This window comes from Rana temporaria, chromosome 10 (assembly GCF_905171775.1).
Source record: "Rana temporaria chromosome 10, aRanTem1.1, whole genome shotgun sequence".
Taxonomy (NCBI): domain Eukaryota; kingdom Metazoa; phylum Chordata; class Amphibia; order Anura; family Ranidae; genus Rana; species Rana temporaria.
The window spans coordinates 150,006,267-150,029,144 of NC_053498.1; the positions used below are offsets into that span (position 1 = coordinate 150,006,267).

At 45.3% G+C, this 22,878-nt stretch overlaps 1 protein-coding gene across 1 annotated transcript in view; it reads left to right on the forward strand.

The window, feature by feature from the left end:
* The window catches only part of NPHP4 (nephrocystin 4), a 268,250-nt gene that overhangs the window by 150,155 nt on the left and 95,217 nt on the right, over positions 1 to 22,878 (forward strand). The window contains exon 14 of the mRNA XM_040326547.1: positions 21,394 to 21,539. Within this exon, the coding sequence (XP_040182481.1) occupies positions 21,394 to 21,539 (146 nt within the window). The remainder of the gene's footprint in view (positions 1 to 21,393; positions 21,540 to 22,878) is intronic.

Sequence of the window (22,878 nt, forward strand, 5' to 3'; positions counted from 1 at the left end):
CCATTCCCTGATCTCCTCTCTGACAAATCAAACAGGAAGCAGCGATTATTTCATCACTTCCAGTCAGAGGCGGCTCTAGGATTTGCGAGGCCTTGGGCAAAACTTGAAATGGGGCCCCACTAACGCCCATGATGGGAAAAATAATTCAAGAGACTCTTCCCCACAACCCTGGCCAGTGGTTGTGGGGGCCTGTGGGCAGGGGGCTTATCGGAATCTGGAAAGCCCCCTTTAACAAGGCGGCCCCCAGATCCTGCTCTTTAATAACTAAGGGGCGGGGGGCCACCCAGTGATGTCACCTGGTGAACCCACCCCTTGTGACGTCACTGACTGAGGGCATGCTGGGTTATTGACGTCACAGGGGGTGGTGTCACCGATATTCACTGGTTGTTAGGGACGCTGGCGGTCCTGCTCCTGATTCAGGGCTCATAATGCTGCCTGAGCACTGCAGCGTTAAGGTGCCCTGTCCTTCAAAACTGGGGTAATGCATTGGGCAAGTTAGGCGGCAGGGGAGGCATCAAGGGTCTAAAAGACCCCTGATATCTCCATAAAGAGTACCTAATGCACTAATCCCTACATGCACTTTCCTGTAGAGATGGCCGTGTATATACAGTGAAGGGAAAATAATGATTTGTTCCCCTGCAGATTGTGTAGATTTGCCCACTTACATAGAAATGAAGGGTCTATAATTTATATCATAGGTGTATTTTATATGACAGAGACAGAATATCAACAAAAAATCCTGAAAAATCACATAATACAAATGTTATAAATGGAGGAAAATAAGTATTTGATCCCCGACCAACCAACAATAATTCTCCCCTGTTATGACCCTGAAAATGATAAGACTCTACTTAGTGTTTAGACCGCAGGTGTAGAGGCTTATCAGAAATCAACCACCACTTCACTCTCACAGAACAATAAGAGTTTGGGGTATTATCATCATATCCTCTAATGAAGGTAACACATAAAAGTAGTAGCTTAATTCCTCTTAAGCTTAATTGATGGACACAATCCAGATACTATAAGCATAAAACTAATTTAGGTATTTGCATCAAATAAAGGTAGTAGAAATTACTGGTATTGTAGTATCTCACCACACACATATGAATAGTATGAAGTACTCTGCTGTATCTGGTGCTAGTATATAGTAATAAGTATAGAGTCTAGGATATAGTTCAGGCATATACTAGCAATCACTATTAGCAACAAGCTGGTATTACATATACTTGCGGTTTAGGAGGTGGTCTGTACCAGGAAAGTCCGCACAGGTGTTGATGGTACCTTATACAGCAGTAATGTGGTTTAGATATACTTGCGGTTTAGGAGGTGGTTTGTACCAGGAAAGTCCGCACAGGTGGTGGTGGTATCTAGCCTGTAGTGAGCAATGGTGGTGAATCTCCAGCAGAAGGTAGTGATGTCTTGGGTCTCTGAACAGGTGCGCTGTGAAGAGAGGTGCTACAGGGACTCTGTAGCTCGTTCTGGGTTCCCAGGTGGCGGCAGGGTCCAACAGGAATATCCGAACACCCTGCCGCCATTCCCGGGAGTTTAAATAGCCCGGGCAGTGGCTGAGCTGAGCGCCGCACGTTGGAACGCACTTCCGCGTTCCAACGTGGAGCGCAGACGTCCGCGCACCGGAAGTGACGCGGACGTGTATCTGAATGGAGCGCAACTGTCATAAGTGACAAGTCTGCGCTCCATGTGGAAGGAGTAACGCTGACGGCGTTACATACCCCCCTCCTCAAGGGGGCACCTCCGGAGCGCCCAGTGAGACATGGTTTATCAGGATATTTATGATGAAACTGCTTAATGAGCCGAGGAGCATGAATATTTGAAGAACATTCCCAGGAATCATCTGTGGGAGAATAGCCTTTCCAACGAATCAAATATTGAATAGAGGATCCTCTTTTCCTAGAATCAAGAATCTTCTCTACCTGATATTCAGTTTCACCAAAAACTTGAATTGGAGGAGGAGGTTGTGGATCTCTATTTGGAAAGGGGTTAGATTTATAAGGCTTGATTAGTGAAACATGAAAAGATGGATGAATCTTCCAATCTGGAGGTAGAAGTAATCTAACAGCATTTTTATTTATTACATGAGAAATTGAGAAAGGTCCTGTATATTGACGACCAAGTTTCTTTGAAGGAATATTAAGTCGTAAATTCCGAGTGGATAACCATACCAAATCTCCAATCTTGTATGGAGGTGATATTGTTCTATGAGAGTCGTAATATTTCTTTTGTCTAATTTGAGCAGTCTTTAGATTAGAACGAAGAGTGTTTAGAGTGTTTTTTATGTTTGATAAGAAATTCTCAACAGCCGGAACATTACTTGGAGAAAAAGTAGAAGGTAAACTATTAGGATGAAACCCATAATTTGCGTAAAAGGGTGAAAACTGAGAAGATGAATTGGAAGCATTGTTATATGCAAACTCTGCATGTGGAAGTAAGTCAACCCAGTCATCTTGAAGATGGGTGCAATAACAGCGCAAATATTGCTCAAGAGTTTGGTTAACACGTTCCGTTTGCCCATTTGTTTGGGGATGATAAGCAGTAGATCTACGATGATCTATTTGTAAGGTTTGGCAAAGGGCTCTCCAAAACTTGGAAATAAACTGTGACCCGCGATCCGAAATGATTTGGGATGGAAGGCCATGCAATTTAAGAATATTAGATACAAAAGCCCTTGCTGTTTCTTGAGAAGTAGGTAACTTTTTCAAAGGTACAAAATGGGCCATCTTGGTTAATATGTCAACAGTGACCATGATGGTGTTAAATCCATTTGATCTAGGAAGGTCTACTATGAAATCCATGGATATAACATCCCAAGGTCTGTCAGGTATTGGGATGGAGGTTAATAACCCATAGGGTGGTTTCCTCGAATGTTTGTTGATTGCACAAGTGTGGCAAGAACTCACATAGTCATGAACAGTCTTTGTCATATGGGGCCACCAATAATTTCTCTTCAGAAGAAGAATGGTTTTACTAATACCAGGATGACCTGCAAGTGGGGCATCGTGGAGTTGTTTTAATAGTGTGAGTTGTAAACTTGGTGGAACGTAGATCTTGTCGTTGAAAGTAAATAGTCCATTAGACTGCTGTTGTAGACCTTTAGGGAGTTGAGATTTATCTTTAGAAAGAGTTTGAATGAGCAATTTATCGAATGTCAAAGTTGTTCCAATAATTCGGTTGGAAGGAATAATGGAAAGTGGTGGAATGTCCATGGATTGATCTTCATTCATACGAGATAGAGAATCTGCTTTGATATTTTGAGTACCAGGGAGGTATGAGATGACAAAATCAAAACGATCAAAAAATAAACTCCATCTGACTTGACGGGCAGAAAGAGTTTTACAAGTTTTGAGATGCTGTAAATTACGATGGTCAGTGAGGATAGTGATAGGGTGTGTAGAACCCTCCAGAAGGTGTCTCCAGTTTGCGAGAGCGTCCTTTATTGCTAACAGTTCCTTTTCTCCAATCGGATAGTTCTTTTCAGCTGGTGATAAAGTTCTGGAATAAAAGGCAACAGGATGTAGTGGGTGTGATAACGTGGGTCGTTGGGAAAGTACAGCACCCAAGGCAAAATGTGAAGCATCAACTTCCAACGTAAAATGAAACATTGGATTGGGAAGTTGGAGAATGGGAGCTGAAGAGTAACTAAGCTTAAGTGTTTCAAAGGATTTCTGTGCTTCCTTGGACCAAATGAAAGGTATCTTAGAACTGGTTAGACTAGTAAGTGGTCTCACAATTGATGAGAAATTTTTAATGAATTTTCTATAATAATTAGAAAATCCAAGGAATCTCTGAAGGGCCTTTCTGGACTGGGGAGAAGGCCAAGACAAAATGCAATCCACTTTAGTATGGTCCATCTGAACTCCATCTGGAGTGATTTGATAACCAAGAAAGGAGATAGTAGTCTGACTGAAGACGCACTTCTCAAGTTTTGCATATAGAGAGTGAATTCTGAGTCTCTCCAGAATCCAACGCACATGTTTGTGATGTTCCTCGAGAGTATCAGAATAAATTAATATGTCATCTAAGTAGATAACAACACAAATGTCAAGCAGATCATGAAAACTATCGTTAATAAACCACTGAAAAGTTGCTGGGGCATTACATAAGCCGAAAGGCATTACACAGTACTCGAAAAGCCCGTATCGAGTTTTAAAAGCAGTTTTCCACTCATCTCCAGAGCGAATCCTTATGAGATTATAAGCACCTCTGAGGTCTAGCTTTGTGTAGATCTTAGCTGTTTGTAACCTTTCAATAAGCTCTGGAATGAGTGGTAATGGATATCTATTCTTTATTGTGATGTTATTGAGGGATCGATAATCTATTATCGGTCGAAGTGATCCATCCTTATTTTTTACAAAAAATAGAGCTGCACTGGCAGAAGAAGTGGAGGGCCTTATAAATCCTTTTTTAAGGTTCTCATCCAAGTAATCTTTTAGGTGTATAAGCTCTGGTTGAGAAAGGGGGTAGATCCGAGCAGTAGGGATAGGACTGTCAGGAATTAAGTCAATAGGACAATCGTAAATCCTATGTGGAGGGAGTTTCTCCGCGTTAGTCTTACTGAACACATCAGCAAAATCTTGTAAGTAATCTGGTAAATTAGTAGGATGAATCTCTGAGAAGGAGATGATACATGGAGGATGACAAAATTCTGTACAGTAAGTAGACTGTAAAGAAAGAGATCTTGTGGGCCAAAGAATAGTAGGCTGATGAAGATGCAACCATGGTAAACCTAAAACTATAGGGAAAACTGGAGATGAAATAATATCAAAATTGAGAGTCTCTGTGTGGCCATTGGCACAAGAAACTATTAAAGGAACTGTCTGAGATGTAACTGGACCGAAAGAAGAGTTAGATCCATCAATAAATGTGAGTGACACTGCAATCTGCTTTAACACACTGGGAATTTTATTTGCTTTTACAACATTTGAGTCAATGAAGTTGCCACATGCCCCGCTGTCGACCATTGCTTCAATGGAAATCTTTCCTTGATCCCACTGTAGGGTGAGAGGAACAAAAATATAATGATTAGATATGGTTCCGGGTGAATTTAATTTATTAATGTGGGAGAAATTACCTTCTGAATTCTTCTTGAGAAGAGGGCAGGTGGAAACGATGTGGTCAGGAGCAGAACAATATAGGCAAAGATTGTTAGCTCTGCGACGCTGTTTCTCTGCAGAGGTTAAAGGTCCTTTAATAACACTAAGATCCATTGGAGAATCTTTGGGAGGTGATCTAGATCTCCTGAAGGGAGTGACAGAATAGGTAGTGGCACGTTCGGTCTTTCTTTCGCGAAGGCGACGATCAATAGTGACTGAGAGGTGCATAAGATCTTCCAAAGTAGTGGGTAGGTCAACACGAGCTAACTCATCCTTCATAGCTTCAGATAAACCCAAACGGAACTGGTTTCTGAGAGAAATATCAGACCATTGAGTTTCTCTGCACCAACATTTGAATTCTGAAATAAAATCTTCAACAGGACGCCTTCCCTGTCTAAGACTCCTGATTGAATTCTCAGCTGTTAACTGTTTGTTGGGATCTTCGTATAACAAAGACATCTCATCAAGAAATGTGTCAAAATCTCCTAAGAGATCTCCGTGTTCTTCTACATAGGTGTCCGCCCATACCCTGGGCTCACCTCTAAGAAAAGAAATTAATGTAAGGATCTTTATCCTATCAGAATGATAAGTACGTGGCTGTAGTTCAAACATCAGTCGACATGAACTAATAAATTGTCTGTAATTTTTTCTATCTCCAAAAAATGGTTCCGGTGAACAGGCCTTTGGTTCAGGTCTTTGCCTGGCTTGTGCCAAATTTTGATCTCTTAAAGCATCATTCTGCATACGTAACTCATTCATGTTGTTAGTAAGATTATCAACTCTTTGAGAGAGTGCAACTAAATGATTTGCAAGGTCAGCTGGATCCATTTAAAAGATATATGTAATTATATCCTTTATCTTTTTAGGTTCGGATATTATGTTATGACCCTGAAAATGATAAGACTCTACTTAATGTTTAGACCGCAGGTGTAGAGGCTTATCAGAAATCAACCACCACTTCACTCTCACAGAACAATAAGAGTTTGGGGTATTATCATCATATCCTCTAATGAAGGTAACACATAAAAGTAGTAGCTTAATTCCTCTTAAGCTTAATTGATAGACACAACCCAGATACTATAAGCGTAAATCTAATTTAGGTATTTGCATCAAATAAAGGTAGTAGAAATTACTGGTATTGTAGTATCTCACCACACACATATGAATAGTATGAAGTACTCTGCTGTATCTGGTGCTAGTATATAGTAATAAGTATAGAGTCTAGGATATAGTTCAGGCATATACTAGCAATCACTATTAGCAACAAGCTGGTATTACATATACTTGCGGTTTAGGAGGTGGTCTGTACCAGGAAAGTCAGCACAGGTGTTGATGGTACCTTATACAGCAGTAATGTGGTTTAGATATACTTGCGGTTTAGGAGGTGGTTTGTACCAGGAAAGTCCGCACAGGTGGTGGTGGTATCTAGCCTGTAGTGAGCAATGGTGGTGAATCTCCAGCAGAAGGTAGTGATGTCTTGGGTCTCTGAACAGGTGCGCTGTGAAGAGAGGTGCTACAGGGACTCTGTAGCTCGTTCTGTGTTCCCAGGTGGCGGCAGGGTCCAACAGGAATATCCGAACACCCTGCCGCCATTCCCGGGAGTTTAAATAGCCCGGGCAGTGGCTGAGCTGAGCGCCGCACGTTGGAACGCACTTCCGCGTTCCAACGTGGAGCGCAGACGTCCGCGCACCGGAAGTGACGCGGACGTGTATCTGAATGGAGCGCAACTGTCATAAGTGACAAGTCTGCGCTCCATGTGGAAGGAGTAACGCTGACGGCGTTACATCCCCCCACAGACTGGCTACAGGGGGCGCTCATGTGGTCCACAGATCAGTCCTGTCAATGTAAGAAGGTTCTCCTAACGACAACTGGTTATGTGTATAAAAGACACCTGTCCACAGAATCTCCTCCAATCACATCTCACCATCATGGGGGAGACCAAAGATCTGTCAGAGGACGTCGGGGAGAAGATCGGAGACCTGCACAAGGCTGGAATGGGCTACAAGACCAAAGATCTGTCAGAGGACGTCGGGGAGAAGATCGGAGACCTGCACAAGGCTGGAATGGGCTACAAGACCAAAGATCTGTCAGAGGACGTCGGGGAGAAGATCGGAGATCGGCACACGGCTGGAATGGACTACAAGACCATCAGCAAGAATCTCGGTGAGAAGGAGACAACTGTTGGAGAAATACAAAATAACCATCGATCGTCCTCCTCGGTCTGGAGCTCCATGGAAGATTTCTCCTCATGGGGTGAGGATGGTCATGAGAAAAGTGAGGGATCCGCCCAGAACTACATGGGAGGAGCTTGTGAAGGATCTCAAGACAGTTGGGACGACGGTCACCAAACACACCATTGGTGACACAATACACCGCCATGGATTGGAATCCTGCAACCCCCGCAAGGTCCCCCCCTCAGGAAGACACAAGTACAGAATGTCTGACGTCTCCCAATGATCATCTAAATGATTCAGAGAAGATCGGGAGAAAGTTCTGGGGTCAGAGAAGATCGGGAGAAAGTTCTGAGGTCCGAGAAGATCGGGAGAAAGTTCTGAGGTCAGAGAAGATTGGGGGAAAGTTCTGAGGTCAGAGAAGATCGGGAGAAAGTTCTGAGGTCAGAGAAGATCGGGAGAAAGTTCTGAGGTCAGAGAAGATCGGGAGAAAGTTCTGAGGTCAGAGAAGATTGGGGGAAAGTTCTGAGGTCAGAGAAGATCGGGAGAAAGTTCTGAGGTCAGAGAAGATCGGGAGAAAGTTCTGAGGTCAGAGAAGATCGGGAGAAAGTTCTGAGGTCAGAGAAGATCGGGAGAAAGTTCTGAGGTCAGAGAAGATCGGGAGAAAGTTCTGAGGTCAGAGAAGATCGGGGGAAAGTTCTGAGGTCAGAGGAAGATCGGGAGAAAGTTCTGAGGTCAGAGAAGATCGGGAGAAAGTTCTGAGGTCACATGAGACCGAAATTCATCTTTTTGGCATCAACTCGACTCACCGTGTTTGGAGGAAGAAGAATGTTGACTATGACCCCCAAGAACTCCATCCCTACAGTCACGGGGAGGGGGAAACATGAGGATTTGGGGGGTTTCTCTGATAAAGGTCTAGGCCGACTTTGCCGCATTGAGGGGCCAATGGGCGGGGCCACGTATTGTGAGATCTTGGATGAGAAACTTCTTCCCTCAGACAGAACACTGAAGATGGGTCATGGACGGGTCTTCCAGCATGACAATGACCCAAAACATACCGCCAAGGCAACAAAGGAGTGGCTCAAGAAGAAGTACATTGAGATCATGGAGTGGCCCAGCCAGTCTCCAGACCTTAATCCTATTAAAAATTTATGGAGGAGCTGAAACTTGAGTTGCCAAACGACAGCCAAGAAACCTTCAGGATTTAGAGAAGATCTGTAAAGAAGAGAAAATCCCTCCTGAGAGGTGTGGAGACCTGATCACCAACCACAAGAAACGTCCGACCTCTGTGCTTCCCAACAAGGAACCTCCCCCAACTACTAAGGAACCTCCCCCAACTACAAGAAACGTCTGACCTCTGTGCTTCCCAACAAGGAACCTCCCCCAACTACTAAGGAACCTCCCCCAACTACAAGAAACGTCCGACCTCTGTGCTTCTCCACCAAGGAACCTCCCCCAACTACTAAGGAACCTCCCCCAACTACAAGAAACGTCCGACCTCTGTGCTTCTCCACCAAGGAACCTCCCCCAACTACTAAGGAACCTCCCCCAACTACAAGAAACGTCTGACCTCTGTGCTTCCCAACAAGGAACCTCCCCCGACTACTAAGGAACCTCCCCCAACTACAAGAAACGTCTGACCTCTGTGCTTCCCAACAAGGAACCTCCACCAACTACTAAGGAACCTCCCCCAACTACAAGAAACGTCCGACCTCTGTGCTTCTCCACCAAGGAACCTCCCCCAACTACTAAGGAACCTCCCCCAACTACAAGAAACGTCCGACCTCTGTGCTTCTCCACCAAGGAACCTCCCCCGACTACTAAGGAACCTCCCCCGACTACTAAGGAACCTCCCCGACTACTAAGGAACCTCCCCCAACTACTAAGGAACCTCCCCCGACTACTAAGGAACCTCCCTGACTACTAATGAACCTCCCCCCAACTACTAAGGAACTTCCCCCGACTACTAAGGAACCTCCCCCGACTACTAAGGAACCTCCCCCAACTACTAAGGGGGTCAAATACTTATTTTCCTCCATTTATAACATTTGTATCATGTGATCTCTCTGGATTTTTGGTTTGATATTCTGATATTTTGCAAGGGAACAAATAATTATTTTCCCCACTGTAAGTGGGTGCTGAAGTGACCACCGACTAGGGTGACCACATTTCCAAACTACCATTCAGGGACACCCTCCCTTCCCAAAAGTCAGCTTGTGCTGTAACGAATCACAGCGATTGGACACAAGAGGCGGGATTTATGATTTCTCCAATCACAAGCAGGGGGCGGGGATTGTGCTCCTCCAGGCATTTCCGGTCAGGACAAGTACTGTCGGTGAGTAAAGCGGTGATGTGGCGGCCTTTTTTGGGGGCATCAGATTGGCCGGGGGGGGGGCTGTGTCAGTTTTATTCCAGACACTGTATTGTCCCAGAATGAATGTGCCCAGGACAGACCTGCAAATCCGGGCAATCCGGGACACGTGGTCACCGTACCACCCACTGGAACCATGAATAGTCCGAGAGAGAGATGTCACCAACACACCAAGATCTCCAAAATGGGCCCAAAGCTTTTTGCAGCGATCACATAGTTACAACGAATAGCAACGTTTCAGAGCCAAGCAGGACCCCTTCATCAGGCTCACAATCATTTAATTCGTATTGACATATTGCACATAAGGAGGTTCATCAAATAATAAACAATAAACACAAAATGTGTAAAACTGCATCGATTGAGCATGATTGTGACATCTGAAGCTTGACGCGTTTCGTGGCTACATTGCCACTCATCAGGAGCTGATGTAAATTAGATATCAGATAAACCTTTCCCCTGTTCTTCCTAGTGGCTTTTCAGTGATCGTCTGTTCCCTGTCATAGGGTTAGTGACGTCACACGCCCAGCCACGCCCCCCCTACAGTAAGAATCACACACTAGGGCACATTTAACCCCCTACAGCGCCCCCTAGTGGTTAAGCCCTTCACTGCCATTGTCATTTTCACAGTAATCTGTCATTTTTACAGCGATCAGTGCTATAAAAATGCACTATGGTCCCAAAAATGTGCCCGATTTGTCCGCCATAATGTCGCAGTCACGATAAAAATCGCTGATCGCCGCCATTAGTAGTAAAAAAATAAATATTAATAAAACTGCTATAAAACTATCCCCTATTTTGTAAACGCTATAACTTTTGCGCAAATCAATAAAAGCTTATTGCGATTTTTTTCTTTACCAAAAATATGTAGAAGAATACGTATCGGCCTAAACTGAGGAAAAAATATGTTTTTTATATATTTTTGGGGGATATTTATTACAGCAAAAACGAAAAAATATTGCTTTTTTATTTCAAAATTGTCGCTCTATTTTTGTTTATAGCGCAAAAAATAAAAACCGCAGAGGTGATCAAATACCACCAAAAGAAAGCTCTATTTGTGGGGAACAAAGGACGCCAATTTTGTTTGGGAGCCACGTCGCACGACCGCGCAATTGTCAGTTAAAGCGACGCAGGGGCCGAAACGCAAAAAGGGGCCTGGTCCTTTAGCTGCATAATGGTCCGGGGCTGAAGTGGTTAAGAATAAAATATATTTAGTTTTGTTTTAAGCCTCTCGTAGTAAGTTACGTTTTAGCCGTACTTCGGGGAAGGAATAAAAGTTCCCTGAGATCATGTGAGGCGACAGCGCTAAGCATTGCGTTTAATTATAGATAAAACCCGCAAGGGTGAAGCAAAGTGGCAAGTCACTCACTTAACTTAATGGAAGTGTTTGGGAGAATCTTCTCCAGGATCCGACTTATTTATTAACCAGCTTATAAAATAATTATTTGTTGTCTGGAGTCGCATCGCTTTAACCACTTAAGGACCGCCTAACGCCGATATACGTCGGCAGAATGGCACGGCTGGGCACAGGCACGTACAGGTACGTCGCCTTTAAGAGCCCAGCCGTGGGTTGCGTGCGCCGCCGGCGCGCGCACGCACGCGACCCGGTCCGAAGCTCCATGACTGTGGCCGCGGGAGCCGCGGACCCGATCGTCGCCGGTGTCCCGCGATCGGTCCCCGGAGCTGAAGAACGGGGAGAGCCGTGTGTAAACACACCTTCTCCGTTCTTCACTGTGGCGCTGACACTGATCGTCTGTTCCCTGATATAGGGAAAGACGATCAGTGACGTCGCACGTCCAGCCCCGCCCCCTACAGTTAGAAACACATATGAGGTCACATTTAACCCCTACAGCGCCCCCTAGTGGGTAACAAAGTGGCGACAAAGGGCACAGTGGCATCAATGGGCACAGTGGCGACAATGGGCACAGTGACGACAAAGGGCACAGTGGCAACAATTAAAGGGCACAGTGACATGCACAGTGGCAACAATGGGCACAGTGGCGACAATTAAAGGGCACAGTGGTGACAATTGGCACAGTGGCGACAATTGACGGGCACAGTGGCTGCGTTTAGCATGGCACAGTGGCTGCGTTTGGCATGGCACAGTCACTGCGTTTGATGGCAAGGCACAGTGGCTGCGTTTGATGGCATGGCACAGTGACTGCGTTTGATGGCATGGCACAGTAGTGCAAATTGATGGCATAGTGACTGCGTTTGATGGCATGGCACAGTGGTGACAATTGATGGCACAGTGGCTGCATTTGATGGCATGGCACAGTGGTGCGAATTGATGGCACAGTGGCTGCATTTCATGGGCACAGTGAGGCTAAAATTTTTTTTTTTTTTGTTTGCGCCCCCCCCAAAAATGTTGAGCACCAGCCGCCACTGAGCAGGGGTCGCAGGTTCGGACCGGGGTCCTGACAGGTCGGAAGAACGCGGCTGCCACCATGATCCTGTAGTCGCCACTTGTTGATTAGCAAATGGTTAGGAACTGGGGAAATGACGTGTCGCGGCGGCGTCCTTGCTCTCCCTGGAAATGGGAGGACGTTCTTGTGCCAGGCGGAGGGTAAGTGTCCCTGACACCGTTACTTGTCTCCATTTTGGAGGGATTATACGGCACAAATAAAAACCAGATTAGCCGGCGGTAATTGTTGGGGGTTAGCGTCCCGTGACGTGCCTGTAACGGTAGAACATTTCGTTAGTTTAATTAGTTAGGTAATTCTAATAAGACGGCTCCCTAGAAAGCAATTAGCTATTTAAAACAAACAAATTTTTAATGCCGCGTGCTTTCCAAGATTGCTTTCCCGACATGAATAATTGACTGGAACTTCTTCTCCTTCACGTGTGGAAGGGGATCGTCTGCTTTGACATTTCCTGTAAATAAACCGCGGTAATCAAACGGCATCTGCCAAACACCTTCTGCTCCTTCCTCGTCTACATCCAGCCGCTTTGCCCTCGCGCCGTGCCGCCAACCTTCTCCTCGCTCTCCGCCTCGCCTGCGCGGGTTTTGATAAGTGGTTGGCGGTATTGGAGATGCTTTCGGCAAGGTCCGGAGTGCCTCTTCTTTCTATTTATTTATAAATATTTAGTATTTATCCACTTGCCAACCCGGCCTTTTCTGGCACTTTTTGTTTACAAGTTTAAAGCGGAGGTCCAATAAAAAAAAAAAAGAAGTCAGCAGCTACTAACACTGTAGCTGCTGACTTTTAATAAGGAGACTTACCTGTCCTAGTCGCCCGCGATGATGTTAGGCCGAGTAAATAGATATCTAACACAGGGCTCAAGGCGTACTCACCACCAGTTGCCCCGCCCAACCCTTACCATATCCCGCCCCCTAATCCCACCCCTAGACACGCCCTCATAAATCTCATGAAATGACACTTAAATGTTTTATGCAGAATTAAGTTATAAAAATAAATATTAACAACAACTTTATCCGTGCCCAAAAATGCAGCCTGCCCGTGTCTACCAATGAAGCATGTGAAGTGAAAGCGCCCGATATTGATGTGAAAGTGCCCGTTATTGAAGTGAAAGCGCCCGTTATTGAAGTGAAAGTGCCCGGTATTGCAATGAAAGCGCCCGGTATTGCAATGAAAGCGCCCGTTATTGAAGTGAAAGCGCCCGTTATTGAAGTGAAAGCGCCCGTTATTGAAGTGAAAGCGCCCGTTATTGAAATGAAAGAGCCCGTTATTGAAATGAAAGCGCCCGTTATTGAAGTGAAAGCGCCCGTTATTGAAGTGAAAGCGCCCGTTATTGAAGTGAAAGCGCCCGTTATTGAAGTGAAAGCTCCCGTTATTGAAGTGAAAGCGCCCGTTATTGAAGTGAAAGCGCTCGTTATTGAAATGAAAGCGCCCGTTATTGAAGTGAAAGCGCCCGTTATTGAAGTGAAAGCGCCCGTTATTGATGTGAAAGTGCCCGTTATTGAATTGAAAGTGCCCGTTATTGAAAGTGCCCGTTATTGAATTGAAAGTGCCCGTTATTGAAAGTGCCCGTTATTGAAATGAAAGTGCCCGTTATTGAAAGTGCCCGTTATTGAAGTGAAAGTGCCCGTTATTGAAGTGAAAGTGCCCGTTATTGAAGTGAAAGCGCCCGTTATTGAAGTGAAAGCGCCCGTTATTGAAGTGAAAGCGCCCGTTATTGAAGTGAAAGCGCCCGTTATTGAAGTGAAAGCGCCCGTTATTGAAGTGAAAGCGCCCGTTATTGAAGTTTACGCGCCCGTTATTGAAGTTAACGCGCCCGTTATTGAAGTGAAAGCGCCCGTTATTGAAGTGAACGCGCCTGTTATTGAAGTGAACGCGCCTGTTATTGAAGTGAAAGCGCCCGTTATTGAAGTGAAAGGCGCCCGTTATTGAAGTGAAAGGCGCCCGTTATTGAAGTGAAAGGCGCCCGTTATTGAAGTGAAAGGCGCCCGTTATTGAAGTGAAAGCGCCCTTTTTTGATGTGAAAGTGCCCGTTATTGAAGTGAAAGAGCCCATTATTGAAATTAAAGCGCCCGTTATTGAAGTGAAAGCGCCCGTTATTGAAGTGAAAGCACCCGTTATTGAAGTGAAAGCGCCCGTTATTGAAGTGAAAGTGCCCGTTATTGAAGTGAAAGTGCCCGTTATTGAAGTGAAAGTGCCCGTTATTGAAATGAAAGTGCCCGTTATTGAAAGTGCCCGTTATTGAATTGAAAGTGCCCGTTATTGAATTGAAAGTGCCCGTTATTGAAGTGAAAGCTCCCGTTATTGAAGTGAAAGTGCCCGTTATTGAAGTGAAAGCGCCCGTTATTGAAGTGAAAGCGCCCGTTATTGAAGTGAAAGCGCCCGTTATTGAAGTGAAAGCGCCCGTTATTGAAGTGAACGCGCCCGTTATTGAAGTGAACGCGCCCGTTATTGAAGTGAACGCGCCCGTTATTGAAGTGAACGCGCCCGTTATTGAAGTGAACGCGCCCGTTATTGAAGTGAAAGCGCCCGTTATTGAAGTGAACGCGCCCGTTATTGAAGTGAAAGGCGCCCGTTATTGAAGTGAAAGGCGCCCGTTATTGAAGTGAAAGGCGCCCGTTATTGAAGTGAAAGAGCCCGTTATTGAAGTGAACGCGCCCGTTATTGAAGTGAACGCGCCCGTTATTGAAGTGAACGCGCCCGTTATTGAAGTGAACGCGCCCGTTATTGAAGTGAAAGGCGCCCGTTATTGAAGTGAAAGGCGCCCGTTATTGAAGTGAAAGGCGCCCGTTATTGAAGTGAAAGCGCCCTTTTTTGATGTGAAAGTGCCCGTTATTGAAGTGAAAGAGCCCGTTATTGAAATTAAAGCGCCCGTTATTGAAATTAAAGCGCCCGTTATTGAAGTGAAAGCGCCCGTTATTGAAGTGAAAGCGCCCGTTATTGAAGTGAAAGCGCCCGTTATTGAAGTGAAAGTGCCCGTTATTGAAGTGAAAGTGCCCGTTATTGAAGTGAAAGTGCCCGTTATTGAAGTGAAAGCGCCCGTTATTGAAGTGAAAGCGCCCGTTATTGAAGTGAAAGTGCCCGTTATTGAAATGAAAGCGCCCGTTATTGAAATGAAAGCGCCCGTTATTGAAATGAAAGCGCCCGTTATTGAAATGAAAGTGCCCGTTATTAAAGAGAAAGTGCCCGTTATTGAAGTGAAAGTGCCCGTTATTGAAGTGAAAGCGCCCGTTATTGCAATGAAAGTGCCCGTTATTGAAGTGAAAGTGCTCGTTATTGCAATGAAAGCGCCCGTTATTGAAGTGAAAGCGCCCGTTATTGAAGTGAAAGCGCCCGTTATTGAAGTGAAAGCGCCCGTTATTGAAGTGAAAGCGCCCGTTATTGAAGTGAAAGCGCTCGTTATTGAAGTGAAAGCGCCCGTTATTGCAATGAAAGTGCCCGTTATTGAAGTGAAAGTGCTCGTTATTGCAATGAAAGCGCCCGTTATTGAAGTGAAAGCGCCCGTTATTGAAGTGAAAGCGCCCGTTATTGAAGTGAAAGCGCCCGTTATTGAAGTGAAAGCGCCCGTTATTGAAGTGAAAGCGCCCGTTATTGAAGTGAAAGGCGCCCGTTATTGAAGTGAAAGGCGCCCGTTATTGAAGTGAAAGGCGCCCGTTATTGAAGTGAAAGAGCCCGTTATTGAAATTAAAGCGCCCGTTATTGAAATTAAAGCGCCCGTTATTGAAGTGAAAGCGCCCGTTATTGAAGTGAAAGCGCCCGTTATTGAAATGAAAGCGCCCGTTATTGAAATGAAAGTGCCCGTTATTGAAGTGAAAGCGCCCGTTATTGAAGTGAAAGTGCCCGTTATTGAAGTGAAAGTGCCCGTTATTGAAGTGAAAGCGCCCGTTATTGAAATGAAAGCGCCCGTTATTGAAGTGAAAGCGCCCGTTATTGAAATGAAAGCGCCCGTTATTGAAGTGAAAGCGCCCGTTATTGAAATGAAAGCGCCCGTTATTGAAATGAAAGTGCCCGTTATTAAAGAGAAAGTGCCCGTTATTGAAGTGAAAGTGCCCGTTATTGAAGTGAAAGTGCCCGTTATTGAAGTGAAAGCGCCCGTTATTGAAGTGAAAGCGCCCGTTATTGAAGTGAAAGCGCCCGTTATTGAAGTGAAAGCGCCCGTTATTGAAGTGAAAGCGCCCGTTATTGAAGTGAAAGCGCCCGTTATTGAAGTGAAAGCGCCCGTTATTGCAATGAAAGCGCCCGTTATTGAAGTAAAAGTGCCCGTTATTGAAGTGAAAGTGCCTGTCATTGAAGTGAAAGCGCCCGTTATTGAAGTGAAAGCGCCCGTTATTGAAGTGAAAGCGCCCGTTATTGAAGTGAAAGCGCCCGTTATTGAAGTGAAAGCGCCCGATATTGAAGTGAAAGAGCCCGTTATTGAAGTGAAAGCGCCCGTTATTGAAGTGAAAGCGCCCGTTATTGAAGTGAAAGCGCCCGTTATTGAAGTGAAAGCGCCCGTTATTGAAGTGAAAGTGCCCGTTTATTGAAGTGAAAGCGCCCGTTATTGAAGTGAAAGTGCCCGTTATTGAAGTGAAAGTGCCCGTTATTGAAGTGAAAGTGCCCGTTTATTGAAGTGAAAGTGCCTGTCATTGAAGTGAAAGCGCCCGTTATTGAAGTGAAAGCGCCCGTTATTGAAGTGAAAGCGCCCGTTATTGAAGTGAAAGCGCCCGTTATTGAAGTGAAAGTGCCCGTTATTGAAGTGAAAGTGCCCGTTATTGAAGTGAAAGCGCCCGTTATTGAAGTGAAAGCGCTCGTTATTGAAGTGAAAGCGCCCGTTATTGCAATGAAAGTGCCCGTTATTGAAGTGAAAGTGCTCGTTATTGCAATGAAAGCGCCCGTTATTGAAGTGAAAGCGCCCGTTATTGAAGTGAAAGCGCCCGTTATTGAAGTGAAAGCGCCCGTTATTGAAGTGAAAGCTCCCGTTATTGAAGTGAAAGCGCCCGGTATTGAAGTGAAAGCGCCCGTTATTGAAGTGAACGCGCCCGTTATTGAAGTGAAAGTGCCCGTTATTGCAGTGAAAGCGCCCGTTTATTGAAGTGAAAGCGCCCGTTATTGAAGTGAAAGCGCCCGTTATTGAAGTGAACGCGCCCGTTATTGAAGTGAACGCGCCCGTTATTGAAGTGAAAGCGCCCGTTATTGAAGTGAAAGGCGCCCGTTATTGAAGTGAAAGAGCCCGTTATTGAAATTAAAGCGCCCGTTATTGAAATTAAAGCGCCCGTTATTGAAGTGAAAGCGCCCGTTATTGAAGTGAAAGTGCCCGTTATTGAAGTGAAAGTGCCCGTTATTGAAGTGAAAGTGCCCGTTATTGAAGTGAAAGCGCCCGTTATTGAAGTGAAAGCGCCCGTTATTGAAGTGAAAGCGCCCGATATTGATGTGAAAGCGCCCGTTATTGAAGTGAAAGCGCCCGTTATTGAAATGAAAGCGCCCGTTATTGAAATGAAAGTGCCCGTTATTGAAATGAAAGTGCCCGTTATTGAAGTGAAAGCGCCCGTTATTGAAGTGAAAGCGCCCGTTATTGAAGTGAAAGCGCCCGTTATTGAAGTGAAAGCGCCCGTTATTGAAATGAAAGCGCCCGTTATTGAAATGAAAGCGCCCGTTATTGAAGTGAAAGCGCCCGTTATTGAAATGAAAGCGCCCGTTATTGAAATGAAAGTGCCCGTTATTAAAGAGAAAGTGCCCGTTATTGAAGTGAAAGTGCCCGTTATTGAAGTGAAAGTGCCCGTTATTGAAGTGAAAGCGCCCGTTATTGAAGTGAAAGCGCCCGTTATTGAAGTGAAAGCGCCCGTTATTGAAGTGAAAGCGCCCGTTATTGCAATGAAAGCGCCCGTTATTGAAGTAAAAGTGCCCGTTATTGAAGTGAAAGTGCCTGTCATTGAAGTGAAAGCGCCCGTTATTGAAGTGAAAGCGCCCGTTATTGAAGTGAAAGCGCCCGTTATTGAAGTGAAAGCGCCCGTTATTGAAGTGAAAGCGCCCGATATTGAAGTGAAAGAGCCCGTTATTGAAGTGAAAGCGCCCGTTATTGAAGTGAAAGCGCCCGTTATTGAAGTGAAAGTGCCCGTTATTGAAGTGAAAGTGCCCGTTATTGAAGTGAAAGTGCCCGTTTATTGAAGTGAAAGCGCCCGTTATTGAAGTGAAAGCGCCCGTTATTGAAGTGAAAGTGCCCGTTTATTGAAGTGAAAGTGCCTGTCATTGAAGTGAAAGCGCCCGTTATTGAAGTGAAAGCGCCCGTTATTGAAGTGAAAGCGCCCGTTATTGAAGTGAAAGCGCCCGTTATTGAAGTGAAAGTGCCCGTTATTGAAGTGAAAGTGCCCGTTATTGAAGTGAAAGTGCCCGTTTATTGAAGTGAAAGTGCCCGTTATTGAAGTGAAAGCGCCCGTTATTGAAGTGAAAGTGCCCGTTATTGAAGTGAAAGTGCCCGTTATTGAAGTGAAAGTGCCCGTTTATTGAAGTGAAAGTGCCCGTTTATTGAAGTGAAAGCGCCCGTTATTGAAGTGAAAGAGCCCGTTATTGAAGTGAAAGCGCCCGTTATTGAAATGAAAGTGCCCGTTATTGAAGTGAAAGTGCCCGTTATTGAAGTGAAAGTGCCCGTTTATTGAAGTGAAAGTGCCCGTTATTGAAGTGAAAGCGCCCGTTATTGAAGTGAAAGCGCCCGTTATTGAAGTGAAAGCGCCCGTTATTGAAGTGAAAGAGCCCGTTATTGAAGTGAAAGCGCCCGTTATTGAAGTGAAAGCGCCCGTTATTGAAGTGAAAGCGCCCGTCATTGAAGTGAAAGCGCCCGTCATTGAAGTGAAAGCGCCCGTCATTGAAGTGAAAGCGCCCGTTATTGAAGTGAAAGCGCCCGTTATTGAAGTGAAAGTGCCCGTTATTGAAGGAGTTAATTATAAATCTGCATTATTTTGTATCTTTTTTATCTGCTTTGATTATGTAAATGAAGAACATTGAATGGCACACAGTGATGAAGCCTCCTGTGCGTCGTTGTGCCGCTCGCTGGCATCGGGTGCCATAGAGTTCAGCCGGGGGTTCAGCCTCCTCGGCCTTCTCCATCATTATTCTCCTCCGTCGTTTAGCATGTAAATAATATGCAGTCGGAGGCTGCGTGTGTCAGGAGTTACACGCTGCAACGCTGGCAGGGAGGCACGCCGAAACGCCATTTGCATAATGTTTTATGTAGCACCCGGAACCTTTGTCTTCCTCGCCGTTGTTCCCTGGAGTGTGAAACCATTTTTTATTTTCAATTACCTGCCATGGTGCTTGTAAGAGGAGACCTGGGAAAGTTTCGGGAGCCGGCGCTGTGATATTTCCCTGTCCTTTGCTGTCCGACTTTTGTACCCCCCCCTCCCCCCGATGCGTCAATCGCATTTTCCGTATTTTTTCTAAAGTTTGGCACCCGGCTCATACGTTACCAGTGCAGTCATATTTTACAGAGGATTAACCATTTCAGCCCCGGCATGTGCGCCAATTTTTTCTTTTTGTATTGACAGAAATCGCACCACAAAGTATCGGTAATCGTACCCGCCGATACAAAACCTTTATCGGCGCAACCGTAATATTCAAGTTTGCTTTGGTATGTCTGAATTTTTGCTGTAATTTATGTGTAATGTACAATCCCAAAAAAATTCTGAATATAGATACGCTTTAACCACTTGCCGACCGTCTAACGCCGATATAAGTCGGCAGAATGGCACGGCTGGGCAAAGCAACGTACCTGTAGATACGCCGACGTAACTTTGAATCTACGCCGTCCTAAATTTAAGCGTATTCTGGAAACCAGATACGCTTAAATTAGGCTAAGATACGAGCGGCGTAAGTCTCCTACGCCGTCGTATCTTAGGGTGCAATATTTACGCTGGCCGCTAGGTGGCGCTTCCGTTGAGTTCGGCGTAGAATATGTAAATGACTACATACGCCGATTCAGAAATGTACGTGCGCCCGGCGCATTTATTTTATGTCGTTTACGTATGGCCTTTTCCGGCGTAAAGTTAGTCGAACAAATAGCTGGCCTAGTCAATGTTAAGTATGGCCGTCGTTCCCGCGCCGAAATTTGAAATTTTTACGTCGTTTGCGGTCGTCGTCCGTGAATGGGGCTGGACGTAATTTACGTTCACGTCGAAACCAATACATCCTTGCGGCGTACTTTGGAGCAATGCACACTGGGATATGTACACGGACGGCGCATGCGCCGTTCGTAAAAAAAGGCCCACACGTCGGGTCACCAATCATTTACATAAAACACGCCCCCCTCATCCTCATTTGAATTGGGCGCGCTTACGCCGGCCCCATTTACGCAACGCCGCCGTAACTTAGGAGGCAAGTGCTTTGTGAATACAGTACTTGCCTTTCTGACTTACGGTGGCGTAGCGTAAATACGATACGCTACGCCGAAGGAAAGATGCGCCCGGCTACCTGAATCTAGCTATATGTAAACAAGACATTTCCCTGTTCTGTCTAGTGACATGTCACTGATCGTCTGTTCCCTTTCATCGGGAGCAGTGATCAGTGTCGCGTCACTCGTAGCCACGCCCCCCCCCCCACAGTTAGAATCACTCCCTAGGACACACTTAACCCCTTCCTCGCCCCCTAGTGTTTAACCCCCTTCCCTGCCAGTATCATTTTCTCAGTAATCAGTGCATTTTTATAGCACTTTTCGCTGTAAAAATGACAATGGTCCCAAAAATGTGTCAAAATTGTCCGATGTGTCCGCCATAATGTCGCAGTCACGATAAAAATCGCAGATCGCCGCCATTAGTAGTAAAAACAAAATTATTAATAAAAATGCAATAAAACTATCCCCTATTTTGTAAACGCTATAAATTTTGCGCAAACCAATCGATAAATGCTTATTGCGATTTTTTTTACCAAAAATATGTAGAAGAATACGTATCGGCCTAAACTGAGGAAAACATTTTTTTTTTATATATATGTTTTTGGGGGATATTTATTACAGCAAAAAGTAAAAAATATTGCTTTTTTTCAAAATTGTCGCTATTTTTTGTTTATAGCGCAAAAAATAAAAACCGCAGAGGTGATCAAATACCACCAAAAGAAATCTCTATTTGTGGGGGAAAAAGGACGCCAATTTTGTTTGGGAGCCACGTCGCACGACCGCGCAATTGTCAGTTGAAGCGACGCAGTGCCAAATCGCAAAAACTGGCCAGGTCCTTTAGCTTGCCTAAAGGTCCGGGTCTTAAGTGGTTAAACAAAATAAAATCTATATTTTTTGGTCTTCACTGCAAACCAACATCTCCCCTCGTGCAGCCGATCGTTTATTCTAATCTTTACTTTTTTATTAGGAGATGCCGGGAGTGAGTGGAATTACCCACCTTGAAGCAGAGATGGGTGACCGTAACCTGGACTTCTCCAACACCGAGCATCTTCAGGAACTGGCCTTCTCCCCCGTCCACGCTCCTATCGTTGCAATGGGGACTCAGACTGGCAGGTAAGTGGAAATACAGAAGACCTAACAATAGAGAACTGAGAATTCCCGCTACCAGGACTCTAGGTATTTGTAAGGGAAGCTGAAGATTTAACTACTTCAGTCCCGGGCCATAGTAAAAAGACGGCCTCCAGGTGGCTCTATAAATCCGGGAGGCCGTCTTTTTACGGCCTTGGGTCCTCCGGAAATCACCCGGCGGAATTCAAATTCGGCGGGTAGGGGGCGTGTATCATTTAAATGAAGAGCGTCCCCGCGCCGAACAAACTGCGCATGCGCCGTCCGTAAAATATCCCAGTGTGCATTGCTCCAAATGACGTCGCAAGGACGTCATTGGTTTCGACGTGAACGTAAATGACGTCCAGCCCCATTCACAGACGACTTGTGTAAACGACGTAACTTTTTCAAATTTCGACGCGGGAACGACGGCCATACTTAACATTGGCTGCGCCTCATAGACCCAGGGGCAACTTTACGCCGGGAAAAGCCTAACGTAAACGTCGTAACTTTACTGCGTCGGCCGTGCGTACGTTCGGGAATTCGCGTATCTAGCTAATTTGCATACTCGACGCGGAATTCGACGGAAGCGCCACCTAGCGGGCAAAAAAAATATTGCAGTTTAGATCTGACGGCGTAAGAGACTTGCGCCTGTCGGATCTAATGGATATCTATGCGTAACTGATTCTAAGAATCAGTCGCATAGATACGACGGGTCAGATTAGGACTTACGACGGCGTACATGGCGCTGCGCCGTCGTAAGCCCTTTGAGAATCTGACCCCTAGTGTTTAACCCCTTCCCTGCCAGTGTCATTTACACAGTAATCAGTGCATTTTTATAGCACTGATCGCTTTATAAATGCCAATTGTCCCAAAATACCTTCAAAAGTGTCCGATGTGTCCGCCATGATGTCGCAGTCACAATAAAAATTGCAGATCGCCACCATTACTAGTACAAATTCTTTATAAAAATGCCATAAAACTATCCCCTATTTTGTAAACGCTATAACTTTTGCGCAAACCAATCAATAAAAGCTTATTGCGATTTATTTTTTTACCAAAAATATGTAGAAGAATACGTATCGGCCTAAACTGAGGAAAATATTTTAGTTTTTTTTATATATTTTTAGGGATACCGTATTTATCGGCGTATAGCGCGCACCTCAAACCTAGAAGGGAATTCTAAGGGGAAAAAAATAAATACTTACAGTTTGAATGCCCCTCGTCGGTGTCTTGCCCGGTGTCCATTGGCGGCCTTGTCCGGTCCGGCGTCCGTCTGCGGCCTTGGTGGTGTCCTCCCCGCTTCTCCCACGCTGTCCTCCCCGCTTCTCCTGCGCTGTCTCTGAGC